General features: G+C 34.2%; 3 protein-coding genes and 1 long non-coding RNA gene across 7 annotated transcripts; 2 read left to right on the forward strand and 2 right to left on the reverse strand.

Moving 5' to 3' along the window:
- Window positions 1-3384: 3384 nt before the first annotated feature.
- Window positions 3385-6022, forward strand: LOC107830685 (uncharacterized). 3 transcript variants are annotated; one of them, XR_001658184.2, is made up of 4 exons: window positions 3385-3509; window positions 4657-4768; window positions 4850-5067; window positions 5806-6022. It is a non-coding gene; the product is annotated as an uncharacterized LOC107830685 (long non-coding RNA). The 3 variants fall into 3 exon arrangements; XR_001658185.2 differs by having other exon boundaries at window positions 4693-4768; XR_001658186.2 differs by having other exon boundaries at window positions 3392-3514.
- LOC107830684 (inactive protein RESTRICTED TEV MOVEMENT 1-like) lies at window positions 5206-8190 on the reverse strand. The gene is made up of 2 exons (XM_016658313.2): window positions 7907-8190; window positions 5206-7138 (listed from the first exon to the last, which is right to left on the reverse strand). The coding sequence occupies exons 1-2, from the start codon at window positions 8090-8092 to the stop codon at window positions 6821-6823; spliced, it is 504 nt and encodes a 167-aa protein (XP_016513799.1). The 5' UTR covers window positions 8093-8190; the 3' UTR covers window positions 5206-6820.
- Window positions 8191-9350: 1160 nt separating this feature from the next.
- LOC107830683 (inactive protein RESTRICTED TEV MOVEMENT 1) lies at window positions 9351-10831 on the forward strand. The gene is made up of 2 exons (XM_016658312.2): window positions 9351-9621; window positions 10423-10831. Exons 1-2 carry the CDS (start codon window positions 9427-9429, stop codon window positions 10741-10743), a joined length of 516 nt encoding a protein of 171 aa, XP_016513798.1. The 5' UTR covers window positions 9351-9426; the 3' UTR covers window positions 10744-10831.
- A 624-nt stretch (window positions 10832-11455) lies between these two features.
- Window positions 11456-17627, reverse strand: LOC107830682 (cysteine protease ATG4). 2 transcript variants are annotated; one of them, XM_016658311.2, is made up of 8 exons: window positions 16792-17627; window positions 16590-16675; window positions 16068-16118; window positions 15490-15869; window positions 13586-13724; window positions 12202-12257; window positions 12046-12116; window positions 11456-11939 (listed from the first exon to the last, which is right to left on the reverse strand). In XM_016658311.2, the coding sequence occupies exons 1-8, from the start codon at window positions 17249-17251 to the stop codon at window positions 11719-11721; spliced, it is 1464 nt and encodes a 487-aa protein (XP_016513797.1). In that variant the 5' UTR covers window positions 17252-17627; the 3' UTR covers window positions 11456-11718. The 2 variants fall into 2 exon arrangements, with proteins under 2 accessions (XP_016513797.1, XP_075078351.1); XM_075222250.1 differs by having other exon boundaries at window positions 15984-16118; window positions 16792-17619.
- Window positions 17628-19578: the final 1951 nt, after the last annotated feature.

A 19578-nucleotide genomic window follows, 5' to 3' on the forward strand; every position in this document is an offset into this window, starting at 1 on the left:
CGATTGTTCCATTGTACTTAGGTATTTCGGGCACGCAAAATTTCTTGAGGATCGGTTTTGGGGCCGCACTCAGGGGAAAAGGTTTTTGCACGAACTTCTTGGAATCCAGTCCCTTCAATATCGGGGGTGCTCCTGGGATTTGATCTACCCTAGAATTATAGGTTTCGACCCTTTTATCGTTCACTTCGATCCTCTTTTTCCCTGACTTTATCCTCTTTGTCAGCTCCTCGAACATTTTTATAATTTCGGGGTTAGTCCCCGATTCTTATTCATTCGACCTTTCCAAGGCCGGTTCCGTTCTGCGGGTGACTTCTTTGGGTGGACTGGGTTCAACGCTGCTCGGTGCCTGGGTTTGACTTTACAACTGAGCTATCGCCATTTGTTGAGCTTGTAGCATTTCGAAGATTATGCGTAGACTAATCCCGTCTTCTTCAATATTCTGTGTGTTTCGAGCTGCAGATCGAGCTCCACCACAGACGCTATTTTCAGGGTCGGTCCGCAAATTCGCATCGATGGCCACATGTGAATTTACATCGATTAGATCTGCAGTCTGAATCCCAACGATATCAGCGGGTGGCCCTGCATTAACGGGCGCCATATTTTTATTCTCACCTTGATGACCAGCCTCGTTGTCGATATGTAGAGGTGCCAGTTGAGAGTTTGTCATTCCTGAGATCAAAGATACTTCAAATAGCAAGTGTAAAGTAGTGTGTGTTATGAAGATTTGTATCAAATAACCACTATTATCCTCAACCCCACGGTGGGCGCCAAACTGTTTACCCAAAAAATCAGATAACAATTGAATTTATACGCGATTTTAAGAATACGTGATATAATTTGATACAAAGCGAGAAATCAAATTTAATATGGAAGAATAAGTAGATAAATAAATATAAACCATGCAAATTGAACAACTTAAGCCTCCCAAGGTTAATTTTCTTCGAATTTAGATGTGATATTATTGAAACTAGAATAATATGAACAAAGCTTGAAAAATGGTATCTTGTACTCTTAAGTATGTTACAATGTGTCCTAGACTTACTTCATTCCTTTCTTATATATACAAGGAGATAAACCTTTAAGATATTATTTTATAGGAAACTATGTAGACTGTTGGCTCCCTTTTTGACTTAATCCTGTAATTTTCGCCATAATGATTGGTGAGTGGCGAGAATCACAGATACTTATCGTGTGAGTTAGCAAAGCTTTTCTTCGAGGTCGTTAGAAGCGGGGTCGGTCGTACCCTCGATAAATTTGAGGGCAAATCAGATGATCTTGTTCGAACTTCGATTCTCGATATCGAGCTTAGTCATATTTGTAACTTCAATTTCTTACGCAGGTACCGAGCCTCGATCTATTATTCCAGATGCCTCGATCAAGCATAGAGTCCGGTTCTACCCATATACAACAATACCTTTACATTTTTTTACATTGTAACTTTGGAAGACAAAGAATCAAACAATCAAGACTGAATAATGAAAATAATTAAACTTACAAAATAGATGTAATAAAAATGATCATCTGATCCGTGGAAGATGAGAAACAAATAATTAAGACTAATTAAGATAATTAAACTTACAAATTCAGCCTACAAAACTCATGAAATATAATAATCATCTCTCCCTTTTTTTGCTCTAAGGATAAAATCGTCACTTAATGTTTAAAGGATATTTTGGTAAAACAACTTCACCTAAAAGTCTTCACGCTTATAATATAGTATAGGCCAAATACCTAGACATCCCCTTAAACTTGACTCTAGTTTTCATTTTAACACCTTAACTAAAGCTTGTACCTATCAAACACTTCAACGTTATATAAATTATGCCTATTGAACACGTCTGATGATGTGGCAAAAAGAGTGTGTCTCACCTCTCTTTAGACGTGTGAAGTAATACCATAATCATATTTTTTTTCTTTTGTTTTATTTAAGAAAAGCATAGTTTTACATTCTTCTTCCTCCTCCTCTCCGAGCCACCATCCCCTTTATCATTTCCTCACACCGACCAGAAAACTCCTTCACGCCACAAAAAATACTATAAAATTCAGCAGCGACGACTACAGATTAAATGCCCATTTCAGTAGTTTTAATGAAAAAAATAAACTGCACCGTGAAATTCATTAGTTAAATTGTGAGCAGATGGCCTGAGACAGTCAAAATGAACTGCACCGTAAATCCCGAGACAACAGTGGTGGCAGCAGTTGCAGTCGCCTCTTGATGGTGGTATTTTTTGCTCGAACTTTGCGGCTTCTTTTTTGGAGAAATTTTACTTTAATTGATGTCTTCTTCCTCTTGAAATTCGTTCAATAGATTGGATCTCGGATTCTTTAGACGCCATGTTTGAATGCTTGGAAGTTTCTTTTAGATTGAAGTTTTAGGAATATTAGATTAACAGTATGATCATTTTGCTTCTCGGTTTAACTGGAGAAGATAGTGTCCATGGCGGCTATTGGTGGAAGGTAATAGAACCGGTGGGGAAATGCGGAGAAGACGATGGAATTGTTGGGGGAATTTATGTATAAAATAAATCTTTTTTGTTTTCAAAACTTCTTTTTGACTATTTGGGCCCAAATGCCACGTGTCTCCCTCTTATTTGTCATTTTGCTAAGTCATTCATGTGTGAAGTACACGCACCTTATTGTTTTTACTGATTATGAGTAAAGTGTTTAATAGATCCACTTTATATAATATTAAAGTATTCAATAGAAAAAACGCTAAGTTAAAGTGTCAAAATGAAAACTGGAGCAAAGTTTAAGGGATCGTACACATATTTGGCCTATAGTATATGATATATCTTTTACACTATAACATGTGAGATTCATCTTTATTTTCAAATTTCAAAGGTTTGTTTTAGTATTTGGTTAAAGTTAAAAATGTGTAGTTGAAGTTGAAAGAAAGTATTTGAAAGTTAAAATTGAGTTTGAATATAAATTTCATTTGAACAAAAATTTACAATTTTATGATGAAATCCATAAAATAGTTCACTTGACATATTCACTCAAATCTTATTTCAAATTCAAATCTTTATTTCAAGTTAAATAATAAAAACATATAAAAACTTTAATTTGCATTTAATGTCTCATTATTTTTCAATGATTTTAAAAGTTCTATGCACTTATGAAGAAAAAATATCTACACTATCAAATTATTTACATAGATTACATAATATTTATATAACCATTATTAATAATAATTTGTTAAAAACAATAACTAACTTACTTATTTTTGCATTAATATATTAAAAATATTTACCCAATCATATAATTTATAAAGTAAGTATATAAAATATATTAGGATAAACATTAATTATTAACAAATTTAAAATGGTAATTAATCTAATTCTTTGACCAGTATCGTAGCATGTTAAATGCTTTAAAGAACCCTTTTTGGCAGTGAGGACACACTTACAAAAGTGGACATTTGGGTCACTGAAACAAAATTTCTCTCTCTCTCTCTCCGCCGCAGCTGCCGTGTGCCACCGCCCGTCACCATCTCGCCGGCCAATTTCCCGGTCAGGTTCAATTTTTTTATTTGTGCTTCAATGCTTTGCAATTCTTGAGAATTAAAAGGGAAAAATCACACACACACACACACACACACATATATATATATAAACTGGCTGCTTGTTTCTACGAATAAAGTTTTCATTTTATGTTTCACGTTTTTTTTTTTTGGGAGTTTAGTTCTGTTTTGGGGATTTTCTTGGTGAGTGTTTGGATTTGGTTTTGGGAGTATTGATATTAAGATTCTTGTGGAACAAAAATTGTTTTGTGTTTTGATTCATTAAAAAATGATATGGGTAAGAAGAAAAAACAATTGATTTTCTATAGAATCAATTTTTTTTGGTGACCTGGTTATATGCATTACAATTTTTGCTACGTACTTGAGCTAAATTTCGAGTTGAAATTTTAGGTAGAGAAATGAAAAATGTTTGAACTTAATAATAATTATAGTATGTTTTATTATCATGAAGTGATACACTTCGTATTAGAAGATTTAACTCCCAGTATTACTATTGGGAGAAGTAGTTTCCCAGTTTCCCTTGTTGAAGTTTAATGGGAACTTGAATTGCTCCTCTTTTTGTATCTTTAACTCAAGATGATGATCAAATTCTTGAAATTGATTACCAAAATAAACAGGTTTAGTTATAAGAGCAACTTGTGATGTGTGGGTTAGGCGCTCGTCCAGGAGCGGATGCAACATAGGAGTGTCGAGTTCAACTGAACCCAGTACGTTCGACGAGGAACATAAATTTATGTGTAAAGATTCACTAAAATTACAAAAACTAGTAGATATGAACTCATAACTTTAAAAATACAATGAGCTCGATGCTAAGAATATTGGAAGTTGAACCCATAAAGTCCAAATCTTAAATCTGCCTCGGCGCACGTCACTGATTCAAACCTTGCCGTAGACTAAAGTCAGATATTTAAGTGGTGAAGGATAGAGGGGCCGACTCATTATCCATCAAGTTTCTGACCGTGCACCATTGGCCCTCGGGAGTTTCTTCTTATCAAAAAAAGGAAAAAAAGAAAGAAAAGAATCTGATACTTGATTAGCACACCTTTCCTTCTACTTGCATTGAAAACTCTTTCCATTTGCTGTTAGCTTCATATCTGCTTGAGCAAATTCTGAGTCTATTGCTGATTCTGCATTAGGTTAACCAAAGTAACACCTGTTGTGTTGCTTCTCAGATCCCAAAGATGACAAAGGAAACGGCAATGTCATCTACTACTGTTTCAATTTTCGGAAAAGAGATCAATATAGAAGGTGAATCTCTCAATAAGTAGGATGGTAAAACGCTTGTTCCTTTATTATTTACCCCTAAATGATTCATCTATTATTTTTCAGTTCGTGAAGAAAAAATCTATTCAGAAGGTGAATCTATCAACAAGTTGGACGATGATGCGCTCATTCAGATTCTTTGTTGGTTACCCCTAAAAGATGCAGCAAGAACAAGTGTTCTCTCACGTAGATGGAGGTACTTATGGCGCAGTTCACTCATGCCACCATTGAATCCGTTGTAAATTTCCATCAAGGATTGAATGCAAGTACCCCCGACTCATAAAGTAAGTATTCTTGCGTGAATTTTCTAGTCCTTTTGTCCTAAGCCTTTTCCTGATTCTATGGACTATTATATATATTTTGCCCATCAAGAACCAAGTTAAAAGCTTGTTTTACAACTCTGATTGGGATACAAATTCTTCCATTCAAGAAGTGCTTTTATTTGATTTATTATTTCTTGATCTTACTGGTTTAGATGATAACGAGGAAGAAGTTGAAAACCTTTTATCAAATTTGCAATATCTTGAACATTTATGCATAAGTGATATGTCTCTGAAGATTTAAAAGCACACAACTCATTTCTGAAGTCCTTGGTGCTCCCCCTTTAAAGTGAATTGTGATACTGTGATCCAAGTGAATCGTCTTTTACATTCATTGAATTACCCTGTGATATTCAATTTCCAAGCATTCCATTGTCAAGTTAGTCTTCTAATATGTATAGTGGTTTCAAGCCTCGCTCTCAACTCGTCTTGCAGTGATTATGATTGAGCTTGATTTACTCAACGATGCAATTAATTACTAGTAGACCTTCTATCGTTCTTGATTAGGGCATTTCCTGCAGTTTTCCAGAAAGGAAAATAAACTGAGAAAAAAACATCGCGTAACATTTTAAAGCATTGCATTACAGCTTTTCTTGTTTTTTTTTAACCTATATGTATCAATTGTCAAGATGATTTAACCTATGGGAGCCAGCCTTTTGACGTGGTCATCTGAAATTATTTTTTTACCCTTTTGCATTGCAGTGAATTTTGTGACAGACGAGTATAGAACAAATGCTGTGAAGATCATATATAAAGATGAAGAAAATCAAAGAGAAGGCAGAGAAGCTAGCAAAGTTACCTCTATTTTCAATGTTATAGACTTACAAAAGTTTGGAGCAGCACAGTGTTAGACTTTTTACCGTGCATAACGTGTCATTGGGTTTTAAACTGTAATCAAAGCATTCATTCATTTTGGAGATATGTTTAGCAAAAAACAGTGAAATGCATATTTGCTATCCCTTAGTCCTAGTTGAATAAATGTGCAAAAACATAAACATATTTGTCAACAATAACAACATATAATCCCACAAGTGGGGTAGATGGTGGGGTGGACACATACCTTAGCAAAGATAATGTTTTCTATAGATCCTTGCCACAAAAGGAAGAAGAAAATAAAGGAATATAAGAAACAACATTAGTACAAAAATTGATGAATAAGGAAATACTAGAATAATAATAATAGCATTGATAAGGAGAAGAGGGAGCACATAACAATAAAAGAGAGAGAAATACGCTCGACTACTTACCAACATCCATGGCCTCCTATCTAAGTTCCTTTTAAGGTAGAGGAACGTCTAAGAGAAAGATAAAGAAAACATAAAGATCTAGTGAAAATTTAAAACCCAGTACCTTAGTAAAGATACTGTTTTCTACACAAAAGGAAGAAGAAAATAAAGGAATATAAGAAACAACATTAGTACAAAAATTGATGATTAAGGAAATACTAGAATAATAATAATAGCATTAATAATAATAATAATAGCACTCATACGGAGAAGAGGGAGCACATAACATGCTATAAACTAGAACCACACTCCATCACAGAAGATAGAGAAACCGCTCGACTACTTACTAACGTACATGCCCTCCTATTTAAGTCCCTTTTTAAGGTAGAGGAACGTCTAAGAGAAAGATAAAGAAAACATTAGTTTATATCAGTGAACGGCCTTATCAGTGAGTTACTACTCAATTCTCACTAAATTCGAATTTCATAAATTCATGAAACATTACTGTTATCTGCTTCCCTGTTCTCTACTATTGTAGGGCAAGTAATTGGTTTGATATAAACACCGATACTTTCAAGATAATGAATATGAGTTGTGCCATGAAATCCACCAAAAGATGCATCTGTTCCAAACTTGAAATCAAACTCAATATCACAACTTTCATGGCTTCCAAAAGGTCCATAAGTAGCTTTGTTTGTACCAAATGTGATTGATGTCACATAAGTAGCAGGTTGAATAACTATAGGACGAAAATCCACATAGTAACCACGTATCCAAGTGAGAAACTCGGAGGGATAATCAAGTTTAATCTGCAATAAAAAAATCATGAGTTTAAGTTATATACACTGACGATATAAAAATATGTATACAATCAGGTCACTTACGAGGCTATGACATGTATTTGAAAAAAAAATCTAGATTTTCGCTTTTCCTTAACTTATCCGTTTGGATTTTAGAAACTTTCAAAAAATGAAAACTTATTTTTTTTAGAGGAGACTTTAAATTTTAAAAACTAAACCAAAATTTACGAAAATAAAAACAGTTAAAAATGTAGATTTCCACCAAACAATTGCACTTTCACACAATATTTTCTAAGAATCTTTTCACACAATACTTCGGAAAAATGTCTTCTGTCGTACGAAACACATCAAATTCTCAAATTGTAGTTGTGAGACATATTAATGTGTAAAATTTTCAGAAATAGGTTCAGGAAATATTTGATATAGGGCAGCCTGTGCATAAGACATCCAACATAGGATCCCGAAAAGGGCCGTACATAAGAGATGTGATGTAGATATCATCAGTGACTTGCTTTCACGACTCAAAATTCGTGAAAATATAAGGAAAGAAAATACAACAACAAGAACAACCCAGTGTAATTTTATTAGTGGGGTCTAAAAAGGATAATGTGTACGCAAATCTTAGCCCTACCGTATGTTAGAGAGGCCATTTCCGGTAAACCCTCGGTTCCCTCTCTCCAAAAACTCACCGCATTTCTCTTGGATGACTCGAACTCACAACCTCTTCATATAAAAATTGAGAACATATAAAATATAATAATAAACTTAAAAACTCACTGTATCAAATCTTAAGCCTCCATCACCACCATGTTTATTGGACAAGACAAAGGATCCATTTTTGATGTACAGAAACTGAATGAAGTTCACTCTTCTACCATGAGATATAAAAATCTTGGCAACTTTATCTTCCTCATCATCCCATATTTCACCATTCAATCCAATAAATGGGCAAACCTTAATCATGATTATGATTTCTTATGTTTAATTAGTGGTAGAAAATATTGTTTGTGGAAGGGAAAGATAAAATATATGTTCAAAGAACCTTGTGTATTTATATTGTTAATATAAAGTATATGTATTGATATTGTAAAAAAGTGTTTTTAACATGCTATGACTTTTGGGAACTTTTCAAATTTTAAATGTCACTTTTCAAATTTGAAATACTACCCACTTTCCTCGGCAATAGAAAAAGGAAAACTAAGGTGGAAAAAAGGAGGACAAAAAGTAAATGAGGACCCCTTTGTCAATAAAAATCAAAAATTTGTTTGTCCATCAAGAAAATGAGTTTTTAAAAATTTTCAAAAATTTGTTTTTTCACTCACAAGATTCCAATATTTTTTAAGTTCAAACATAATTTTAAATTCTAAATACTATTTTTTTTCAAAAATTACAATTTTTATGTCCAAACGCCTACTAAAAAACATTTAAACAAAGAAAGAAAGAAAGAAAGAAAGAAAGGTAGCAATTCTGATTATACTTGTACATATTTCCTTTGGTAAATAATATACTTTACTTACAAAAAAAAAAAGGTAGCAATGCTAATCACCAGCTATTATACCAAAGATATTGCAATATTTTGTATTTATTGCTTTTATTGTGATCCTGATTTCCTATCAATCAAGAATTCTAATTTGTATATTCTCTTTTCTATTTTGAGCCATTTGCTCCTCTAATCTTGTATATACAACTACTGTGATGAAAAATACAAAAAGATATTGTAAAGTTAAATTAGATTAGATTAATTTAATATTATAAAATTAAAATTTAGATATTCAAAAATTATACATAAAATACTATAATTTGCAATTCTTCTCGTATCAATATGGTAAAAAAAAAATATTGATAAAAGTTCATATATTTGAATCTCGAGAAGTCAGACGTGACAAGTATTTTGCGACGGAGAAATAATGCTAAAAGAAGCTTTGTAGTTTATTCTGAATTAGAAACATAAAAATAATTGCACAATAAGGGGTCACTATTATGTATCTCAACAACAAGAAAAGAATATCAAGTAATAACAATTGTACATTATTCTAACCTGCGAAGGAATGTTTTTATAATAAACAACATTAAACATTTCTTCATAAAAAGGAAAAGAACTAATTCACCTCGTTGAAGTAAATTCCAAATCTCAAATTCACGTTCAAGAAAGGCATAAATTAATGGAAAAAAGTAGTATAATAAGGTCACCTAAAGATTAATTCACAACTTAATTGTCTTTCTTTGGTTATTTTTTTGGGGCCAAGAAAATTATTTTCTCTTCAGTAAATTACTTCTGTAAAAGGCATATATATAATATGGCATTCAAAATTGAAACTGTGGCAAATAGTAAATTGAAAGGAGCAAAATGGGATGATGTTGATCAAGGTGATATTGCAATGATTTTCATTTCCTATGGAAGAACAATTAGTCATCTCCAATTTTTATATATCAAAGATGGAAACTTTTCTTTATCAGGCAGACGTGGTGATCTTATCGAACATCTGGAAATGGTAAGTTCCATTTTTATATTTTGTTTTATGAATTTTTAAAGAAAAACTCGTTTTTACGCTCAGACTTCTCTATAAGAGTCATCTTATATAACAATACGTCAATATAACAGTCGGATTTTGCTTTGAAATTATTTTTTCATATTATGTTATAATATATGTTTTATATAACAATACTTAACTGTAACACCCAAAAAATATCAAAACAACGAGGTTATTATAAAGAGATTTGATTGTATATAATTGTAAACTAGATAACCACTAATATCAAGTAACAACAATTATGATGTTGAAGGCATATCTAGACATTTTTTAGTGTACATTTGAAGAATATATTGTATTATTGTTGATAATACCCTCTTGAATTTCAACATCTATTAAAATCTCTACTATCCACAATCACAAGTCACCATCTATATTAGATTTAAATTGACACTAAAAAAAATTGGACTATTGTATTTTATGATTTCATTATCTATGTTTGGGTCGTAAAAACTCCTAAATAAGTACACAACTTATGAATCAAAGTCATTTTGGTAAACGAATCAAGTTTTTCTAGAAAAATTAGGAGACTCTTCATAAAAGATATACATAATTCTACTTCTGCCAGTAAGGAAGCGACATGATCAATGAGGATTTATATAAGAGATCCTGATTTCCTTGAGGTCAAGGCATAATTGTTAGTGTCTCGACTCTCGAGAGGAGAAAGATGATTTTACTTTACTACCGTAACACGTCTGGTCCCGTTTATCTTGTCATGTCAACATTTCTTATCTTTAACATTTTTTTTCAAAAAATTTGCAGATCAAGCTAGATTATCCCTCTGAATTTCTGATTGGAGTAAATGGTAGGCATGGACTTGGGGCAAATGGAACAGATAGAGTTTTGAAATTCATCACATTTGTGACCAACAAAAACTCATATGGACCTTTTCCAAAAAATAAACCTAATTATATGGGAAGCGAAGATACAGAATTCAACATAAATGTTGGAAATTATGGTTGGCTCAATGGATTTCATGGCACAATTTGTAATGGTCTACTTGAAAGCTTTGGAGTTTACATCAATCCAATCTCAATTAGCAAAGACATTGATTATGATAAAATAGATGTAATTGATTGCTAAGTGTACAAATTGTAAAAATATCTACTAGTTTCAATCTCAAAGCAACACATGTACTCATAATAATATGAATAATATAAAGATTTGTCAAGGTTCATTGAGAAAAGAATCAGATGTCTCGGGTCAAAACTCTAAAAAGAGAAAATCTCTCGATAGAGAGGCACTTTAATCCCTAAGTAGACTTAGTGGCGTAAATGCAAATTAGTTGAGTCAGTGAATTTCAAGTATTGGATACCCAAAGCAAACTGGTAAAGTTAAAGTTATTGCCATGTGACCAGAAGGTCACGGATTTGAGCCGTAAAAACAACCTCTTGCAGGATAAGGATGCGTACGATAAATTTTTATAGTCCGACCCTTCCCCGAACCCCACTCATAGCGGGAACTTAACGCATCGGGCTGCCCTTTGGATATCTAAAGCAAACAAAATATACATTTGATGGTAATAAGATTTTTTCTTTCTTTTTTGATTTGAAGCTTTACCAAGATTTATTTCTCAAATTTAGAAACCTTGAATAAAACCTTGAAGAAAGACTTGCTCATGTGCCTACCTATAACTTACATGTAAACTAATGAACAACTTCAAACTTCAACAAAACCAAGTGAAGTAATTTAAAACTAAGCAAGCCCCTAATTCAGGACAGAAAAAGGTAAGAATAACACCCAAAAATAAGACCAGAAAATTAAAAAAAAAATAGCAACACAAAAGGGAAGATTAGGGGAACAACTATTCAATCTTCTGCATTTGGACTAGAAAAAAAAAAATCAATTGAACCATACACCATCCCACTTTTGGATAATTTATAGACAACATCAAATTGCAAGGCAAAAGGAGGATCCTACAAGTATGTCTATCTTACAGCAGTAATTTAGCCGAAATCGTGCACCAAACAAGTTGCAACACATTAAGGCCACGGACGAAATCAAGCAGACCGCCTACGAAATTATTTACAACTTTTTAATCCTGGAAGTGTTCTCACATCAAAGTAGTTGCCACTCATCTTCAGGTCTACCACCATCCGATTCACCTGGGCCCACAGCATCGAAGGAATCCAGTTCCGGAACCCCAGAATTACTAGTCACCCTGTCGTTATACTCAACTGCTGTTGGGGAGCTACGGGTTTCAGTTATAGTAAACAATGGAGCACCATTTGATTGATCCACTAACTTAGATGCTCGTATACAGAAATCATCAAAATCACCTACAGAAAAGTATACAGAAGTTAGGGGTCAAGAAGCGACTCATCTTAGCCATGGTAAAACAAGTGCAACGATTTCTGGAACAATTGGAGAAACACGCAGACGTACTTTTATCTCTACAATAAAATCCAATTGCCAAGGATGGATCAATTGAATCCAGAGGGAAATGCCTTAGAGTACTGCAATCGAAGTCAAAAGCTTATAATGTGATTAAAACTAGAAATGGAAATATCAGATGAGAAACTAGAATGAGTATTAGCTTACTTGCAGTGATAAGATGAAGTATCAATATCTAACTTGTCCGTTTTAATATCAACAACCTGCACATCAGACATATAATGAGAACGTTACAGCGGACATCCAGTGAACAACCTGCTCATCAGACAGATAAATCCACAAAAACTTCAAATATTAAAATCACCGGACAAACAAGATTACAAGCACCATAAAGACAGTTAACAAGTAAAATAGGTAGGAAAGCAGAAGAGCCAATCAAGAAAATACTCGTCTAATAGAGATGCGATTCCTTACCCGTCCCACTCGCCGCAAAAAAAAAAAAAAAAACTAAATGGGAAAGCTCATACAGGGACCAATTAATTTTTTTGATTTGCATTTTTGGTGTTGCCGGAAAGTGAAACTAGAGGAGTCTGATGGATCAAAACCACTGAAATGAATATGCTGGAACATTTTAGAAATCCACCGAAAATAATGTCCCAAACCGAAATTTATGAAATTACATAGAAGGTTCTCCAAAAGGGGAAATTGACTAGCAAAGCTGTTCACAGCCATTGCAGATGACGATTAATCAACCGCACTAGCATTTCAGATGACGATAATCAAATATTGATCTTGGTTAATGCGGAGATGTTGAGGCAGCAGAAAATGGAACTTTGGGGGAAAAAACCCATGATGTCAAGAACCTAGGACGTGGAGGACAGAAAGATGTAATTTGGTGATTGTTTGTTATATAGCAGCTCTCCTGCTCCAGCATTAAGGCTAATATTTTAACCTGTAGAAGATTCTAAGAAAGTCCTCTAAAGCAGCGAGGATCTGTTAGAGAATATTCTACTCAAAACCGCATAGAAGTTTTTTCTAAGTAGGAGTCAAGAAAAGCTTTAAAAGAACGGTATGCTTTCAGGTTTCAGCAAACAGTAAGATCTCTTAAATCAACTTTAAAAAGCCGAATGATATTTTTCATTTGAGTGCTTCTTATACTATCCCATACTGAGTGCTGCTGTTTTCGAATGTATTGGATGACATCTTTCCTAATACAAAAAACGAAGGATTCTGGGCAAAAGCCGACCTATAATGCTAGCTAGAAAACCATATCTCCTTCATTAAATCCACCAATTTTCTCTACACTAGTGAATTAAATGGAAAAAACTTCAAATCTTAATAAGCATAAAAAAGGTAACAAAGACCAAACAATCATGACATTCTTGATGGTGGTAATTATTACTCCATAGATTGTTGAAGTCGTCAGCCAGCACGGAGATAAGCTGATTTCCATCTATAACATTTAAACATGAAAAGTTTGATTTTGAGGATCGTCTCTTTATCCTAGATTTTAAGTAGTAATAAATTATAGAAATTCCAACTAGAATATGTGAAATGGCATAAATACGATAAAAAGGAAAGAAACAATTACTGGCTGAACTTCATGTGGATCAAGATAAAAGGCTTGATCATCTTGCACGCCGACAATGTAAGTCGAGGCTCCAGGTCTGCCACCTAGGATCCCAAGGCTTTGAGGAAAACTGAATGTAGCTGCCAGTAAAGGAAGATACCTAACGTAGAAGAAGATAATGGAGATTCAGTAAAGAGAATGCTCCGGTTTTTATAGTAGAAACAGTAAATCGTCCGTCAAATATCAATGCAGTTTACAATTTTAATTTCCGTTAGATATGGCCTTCTCGCAGTGCCTGACGTGCCATAAATCAACATGGAAATAAAGAAAACACGAGATAGCCATAACGTGTTTTGTGCGAGTACAGACATCAAAGACCAATCTATATTCCATTTTCAATAAGGAAATATATTTTGCAAATGTTACTTCTTAAACCACCAGATGACAACTTACTTTTGCAAATAAATCTAGCTGCTAACTGTACTTTCCTGAATTGAGTAGTATTATGAATATCGACATTTAGGATCACGGAAACAAGTGTGAACGCCTTGTTTGCCAAGTCAAATTTAATGGTCACAAAAATATATGCCCTACTACTAACTCATGGAATTCTCATCACCTTGTCCACGGTGATAAGCATAAACGTCGAATGATCTACTACTAATCATGTAAATTCAATTAAATGAGTGTATAGGCCAGTAGCCAGGAAATCTTTGAGCTATGATAAATATAAGAAAGATCATAAATAAACCATTAGGAAAAAAAGAAATCATGGCTAATCAAACATCAATTGAGCATCTAAGCCTCAATCTCAAATTAGTTAGGGTCAACTTATGGGTCACTAGCACGCATTCCACCTTATACAGTGAAGAGGACTCATCAACCTATCGCAACTCTTCTTATTTTTCCGGACTTGGGGCTGGCTATACTTTCTGAAGCAGCCATGATTTATAGTCACTTAGAATATGGAATTTCTCATGCTGTCGTTAATTTGTTAATTACAAGTATCTTTCAGCTAGTTTATAGCGCAAGAAAAGGAAAGATTATATCTGGTAGTGCCATTCTTCTATTTCATGTTCTTACTTCAAGAGGACAACCCGAAAGTGTTGCATGGCAGGAAACATTAGTATGAGACCTTGAATCACATACGATATCGTGTCCATCTTGTATCCGCACTTGTTCCATTGAAATAATAGTTAGATCAAGCTATGTGATTAGATAGTCTTCAAAAGAGTTTGTGGTATTTTTATTAGTCTTGTTTTTGAGATTATGAAGCATGATCCAGAAATTTATTTATTTTATTATTATGTTTATGTGTGTTCCTTATGTTAGTGTTTACTGGGGTTTTTTACACTACTAATCAAGGTATCTACCATGGCTCCTCTTAAAGAAGATGCTGGTTTCCCCAAGAAAAGTCTTCTGGCCTAGAAAAGAAGATGCCTGATTCCCCCAAGACAAGTCTTTTGCAACAAATGCTAAAAACTCGTCCAAGGTTAATGAGATCTAAATCCTAAATGGTATGAGTGGCTCTTCATTCCGTAAAATAATGAAAAACTTTAGACACTTTAGACACTCATTCCGTAAAATAAAGATCTTTACTAGCACTTTCCCTTTGCGAAGTAGTCGTTATAGCCACGAAGTATCAGTTACCTCTGCAACAGTTTCGATTAATGAAATAAAGCAAAACCGGCAATGAAATAGTAATTATAGAACTAAAGTGCTTACAGATCCCCAACAAAGCACCACTTGTTTTACGACACAAACAAATTATCATTCAACCACAATCTTCTTTTACTTGGCAAATTCTTTTAAGTTATTTATTACGGTAATGCAGAGAGATATACTAGATAATAAATAGGCAAGAGTTTTGCATCATACAACACTACCAGTGCAGATAAATAAAAATAAGAGAAATGAAAGGAAACCTTGAATTGATTTTGTCAAGTCCAAGAACCAACGGAACTAAGAAAAGAACAGGTATCCAGTCAACTTCGCCGTTTGACAAGTCAGAACAATGCCTGACAATGTCCTCAACACAGAGCACGGGCGCTCCGCCTCTTTCTCCATCTTCATCCCCAGATACAACATAGAAAGACATGAGAGAAGACATGTCAGCATTCCCCGTTTCTTCTCTCTTGCTGCGTGCTAATGTTTCCCAAGTGCGACACATTGCATATGGGCCCACCCATGATCCAGGAGAAAGGCCATATGTCTTCCCGGCTTGAAGGAGGTTGTGGATAGAGCAAGCTGACTCCTCCGAATCGCCAAAAAGGTGCAATATATCAACATACTTTTGGTCATGCGGCTGCACAACGAGATAACATGATAAATTCTCATGCTAAAACAATATATGTATGAGATGAGAACCTGATCTTTTTCTTTTCTTTTTTCTTATGCATAAGAGATAGGAGATGAGAACCTGATTGTGAAATATCGTGGTTTTAAATTGGAAATTGAGCATTTTAACAACTGAAAGTACTGCAGTGTTTTGACTTTCGAGTACCTTGTCCAAAGATTTTCTCCAAGATCTTCCTAATCGATGAAGAAGTAGAGCCTATAAATACAGGAATCATCAACATCACTACAGCAGATAGAGTAAGCATTGGAAATTCAAAAGAAAAAAAAAACAAGAGATAAAAATGGCCGCCCGGTGCATGAAGCATCCCACATTCCGCAAGGTACGTGGAAAGGCCACACTCCAAAGGGTGTGATGCTACCACAAACTTTAGTGGTTGATACCACGGGTCGAACGCATGACCTATAGGTCACACGAACACAACTTTACCGTTGCTTCAAGGCTCCCTTCAAAAAGGGCAGCATGGTTCGCTAAGCTCCTGCTATGCGCGGGGTACGGGGAAGGGACACCACACCGGGTCTTATGTACGGCTACGCTGCCTTGCCTTGCATTTTTCAACAGGCTAGTGGTCACACAGCGGCAACTTTTACCATTGTGCCAAAGCAAGATTATAAAGATTTTAGCTAACTTAAAGCAAGAAAGACAAGGAATTTTGCCAGTGTAATAAACCTGAGCAACAAGCATCTGACTGCTCCTAAGCATGCAACCCCAATTAACATCACTGGTATACTTAGAATCTCCAATAGGAGGAAACCCTGCAATTACATTCAACCAGATAACCAAAATTCACAATCTTTAACACACCAAATCAACTTCTAATCAGATCAAACACAACAAGAGTAAAAAAAAAAAAGATTAAAACTTTAACTACCTTTTCGATATGTAACAAGAATCCTAGATGAGAAATCATCAACAAAAGCTGAAAAACCTTCACTTTGAGTTGGTTCAATTGATGGATCATCATCTTGAACAACTTTATAACAAACACCTAAAAGCCAAATATCACTTTTAGAACCATTGGGAATCCCAGTTTTATTAATCCCAAAAATCCTCCTCATTGAGCCACTATTCATCATTCTTTTCACAGCACTAGTCCAATTAATACCAATACCATTATAATACTTCTTTGAACTTAAGTCACCTTTTTTTAAACACCCTTTTGGCTCAGTATCAAATATTGAAAAAGGAGAAACCAAAAAACCAGACCAAACAGAAGTTTTTATGTTACTGCTTGGTCCTGGTTCTGGTTCTGAAGAAATTAAAGAACCAAGATTTTTTCTTGGGGAATCTGAATCAGAGGAACTTTTACTAATTTGGGTTTTTTTAGGCATCAAAGATTATATTTTTGATTCATGACACATGGTGCATATAGAGCTAAAACTTGGCAAAACTGGCAATTTTTGGCTGTTTTTGACAAGTTTGATGGTTTTAAGATAGAGAATTTTATCTGGGGTTTTGAGATTTGGAGAAAAAATTGTGACTTTATTGGATTTAGGATTTTACATGGTACGAATATATAGAATTGGCAAATTATTTGGCTATTTTTGAGAGATTTTTGGGGTTGTTGGGATTGAAATTTGAAGAAAAGATTGTGAGTTTATTGGATTTTGGGTGCCAATGATTGGGAATTTGGAGGAAATTTAGTGTGGTGAGGTCAAAACTTTGGAGAAGGTGGCGTTACGAAATAGTCTTGGATGAGGAAAGAACAAATTTGAGGAAAAGAAAAAAGTTATATATTAAAAATTTATATTCCAGAGAGGTATGCGTTGTAATTAATTTGTACATAGCGCTATAATATATGTACATTAGTGCAGTAAGAAGAAATTAAGATAAAATGATAAAAATAGTCCTTATGTTTGAGGGTAAGTTAAAAGTAGTCTCTTAAGTATGCACTAAGCAATTTTGATCCATTAAGTTTTCCATCTCCATCAAATATTTAACAAACTTTCTTTGTTAGTTTTGATGAAAACTATGGGGTGAGGGGAAGGGGGGTTAAATTAGCTAGAACTATTTAGACGTACAATTTTTGAAATTTTTACTATTTTAGACCTATTTTTTAGAGTTTGGTGCAGCTTTTTGAGGTATAATTTTAGCTTTTTGGGTATTTAGTATAGTTTTTGTTTTGTATTTTATAGGATTCGATGAAACTTTTTTGGTGTTTAAGGTTGAATCATATTTTTTGTCAAATCGAACAATGAAAAAATTATTAAATCAGAAACCAAAAAAAACTATTTAGTGTTGAACTTGTCAAAAGTCCCACATCGGTGGATGATAATTTTGAATGGGAATTTCACCCTATAAAAGGAGGCCAAATGTTTAGGATTTACACACACCTCTCATTTGCCTTTTTATCTTCTTAAGGCATTTGTATCTTCTCTCTTTGGTATTATTTCACTTATAATTTTGGAGTGGAATAAAATATTGATTGTGTCCGAGAAAGTAGACAAAATTGGCCGAACCTCGTAAATTCTGGTGTTCTTTTATTGTTGTCTTATTGTCTTGTTTATTATTTAGTGGTTATCATAATTTTTGGTATAGTAGTTGTGACTCATTCACACTACATACATTTGGCTTCCGCAACAATTGGTATCAAAGCCAGGTTACTGTCTAAGTATGCTATGTGGTTGCAGCATAGTCTGATCTTCCACATCATAAAAGATCTATCTTGGTAACTGAGTCAAGGTTCTGTCTGAGTATGCTATGTGATTGCAGCTTAGTCTGATCTTCCACACCAGAAAGGAAATAATCTTGATTTGTGTCGTCAGCTACTAAATAATATTTATGTCAAAATGAAAGACAATAAACAAGAAGAATCTACATCAAGTGTCAATAATACGTCATCATTGGCATCTTCGCTTATGACAAGAATTGTGTCAAATGCGAAATTTGCGGTAGAAATTTTTGACGGGTCAGGACATTTTGGGATGTGGCAAGGCGAGGTTCTAGATGTTCTTTTTCAACGAGGGCTAGATCTTGCCATTAAAGAAAAGAAGCCAGATGTTATTGGAGAAGAAGATTGGAAAATTATCAATCGTGTTGCTTGCGGTACCATTCGATCCTACCTTGTTAGAGAGCAGAAATATCCATACATAAAGGAAACTTCTGCAAGTAAATTATGAAAAGCACTGGAGGATAAATTTTTGAAGAAAAACAATCAAAATAAATTATACATGAAGAAGAGACTGTTTCGCTTCACCTATGTTCCTGGTACCACAATGAATGAACATATCACCAGTTTCAATAAGTTAGTCACAGATTTACAAAATATGGATGCAATTTTTGATGATGGTGACTTGGCCTTGATGTTGTTAGGGTCACTTCCTAATGAGTACGAGCACCTTGAAACTACTCTACTCCATGAAAATGACGAAATTTCTCTCAGAGAAGTTTGTTCGGCTTTGTACAGCTATGAACAAAGAAAGGGAGAAAAACAGAAGGGCGGAAAAGGAGAAGCACTAATTGTGAGGGGTCGTCCTCAAAATCAAACGAGGACTAAGAAGGGAAGATCCAAGTCGAGATCTAGACCCAGCAAAGATGAATGTGTCTTTTGTCGAGAAAAGGAGCACTGGAAGAAATACTGTCTGAAGTTGAAGAATAAGGCCAGACACAACAATGGAAAGGCCATTATGGATTCAAATGTAGCTGATTGTGATGATTC

The sequence above is a fragment of the Nicotiana tabacum genome, chromosome 9 (assembly GCF_000715075.1).
Source record: "Nicotiana tabacum cultivar K326 chromosome 9, ASM71507v2, whole genome shotgun sequence".
Classification (NCBI taxonomy): domain Eukaryota; kingdom Viridiplantae; phylum Streptophyta; class Magnoliopsida; order Solanales; family Solanaceae; genus Nicotiana; species Nicotiana tabacum.

Coding starts and splice junctions, on each gene's coding strand:
- LOC107830684 (XM_016658313.2), bottom strand. CDS start 8,092: ATGATTAAGGTTTGCCCATTTATTGGATTGAATGGTGAAATATGGGAT. Junction 7,139..7,906: donor GAGGCTTAAGATTTGATACA/GTGAGTTTTTAA, acceptor TTTTTATTGCAG/ATTAAACTTGATTATCCCTC.
- LOC107830683 (XM_016658312.2), top strand. CDS start 9,427: ATGGCATTCAAAATTGAAACTGTGGCAAATAGTAAATTGAAAGGAGCA. Junction 9,622..10,422: donor TTATCGAACATCTGGAAATG/GTAAGTTCCATT, acceptor AAAAATTTGCAG/ATCAAGCTAGATTATCCCTC.
- LOC107830682 (XM_075222250.1), bottom strand. CDS start 17,251: ATGCCTAAAAAAACCCAAATTAGTAAAAGTTCCTCTGATTCAGATTCC. Junction 16,119..16,589: donor GTCAGATGCTTGTTGCTCAG/GTTTATTACACT, acceptor CTGTATTTATAG/GCTCTACTTCTTCATCGATT. Junction 11,940..12,045: donor ATTTTATTGTAGAGATAAAA/GTACGTCTGCGT, acceptor ACTTTTCTGTAG/GTGATTTTGATGATTTCTGT.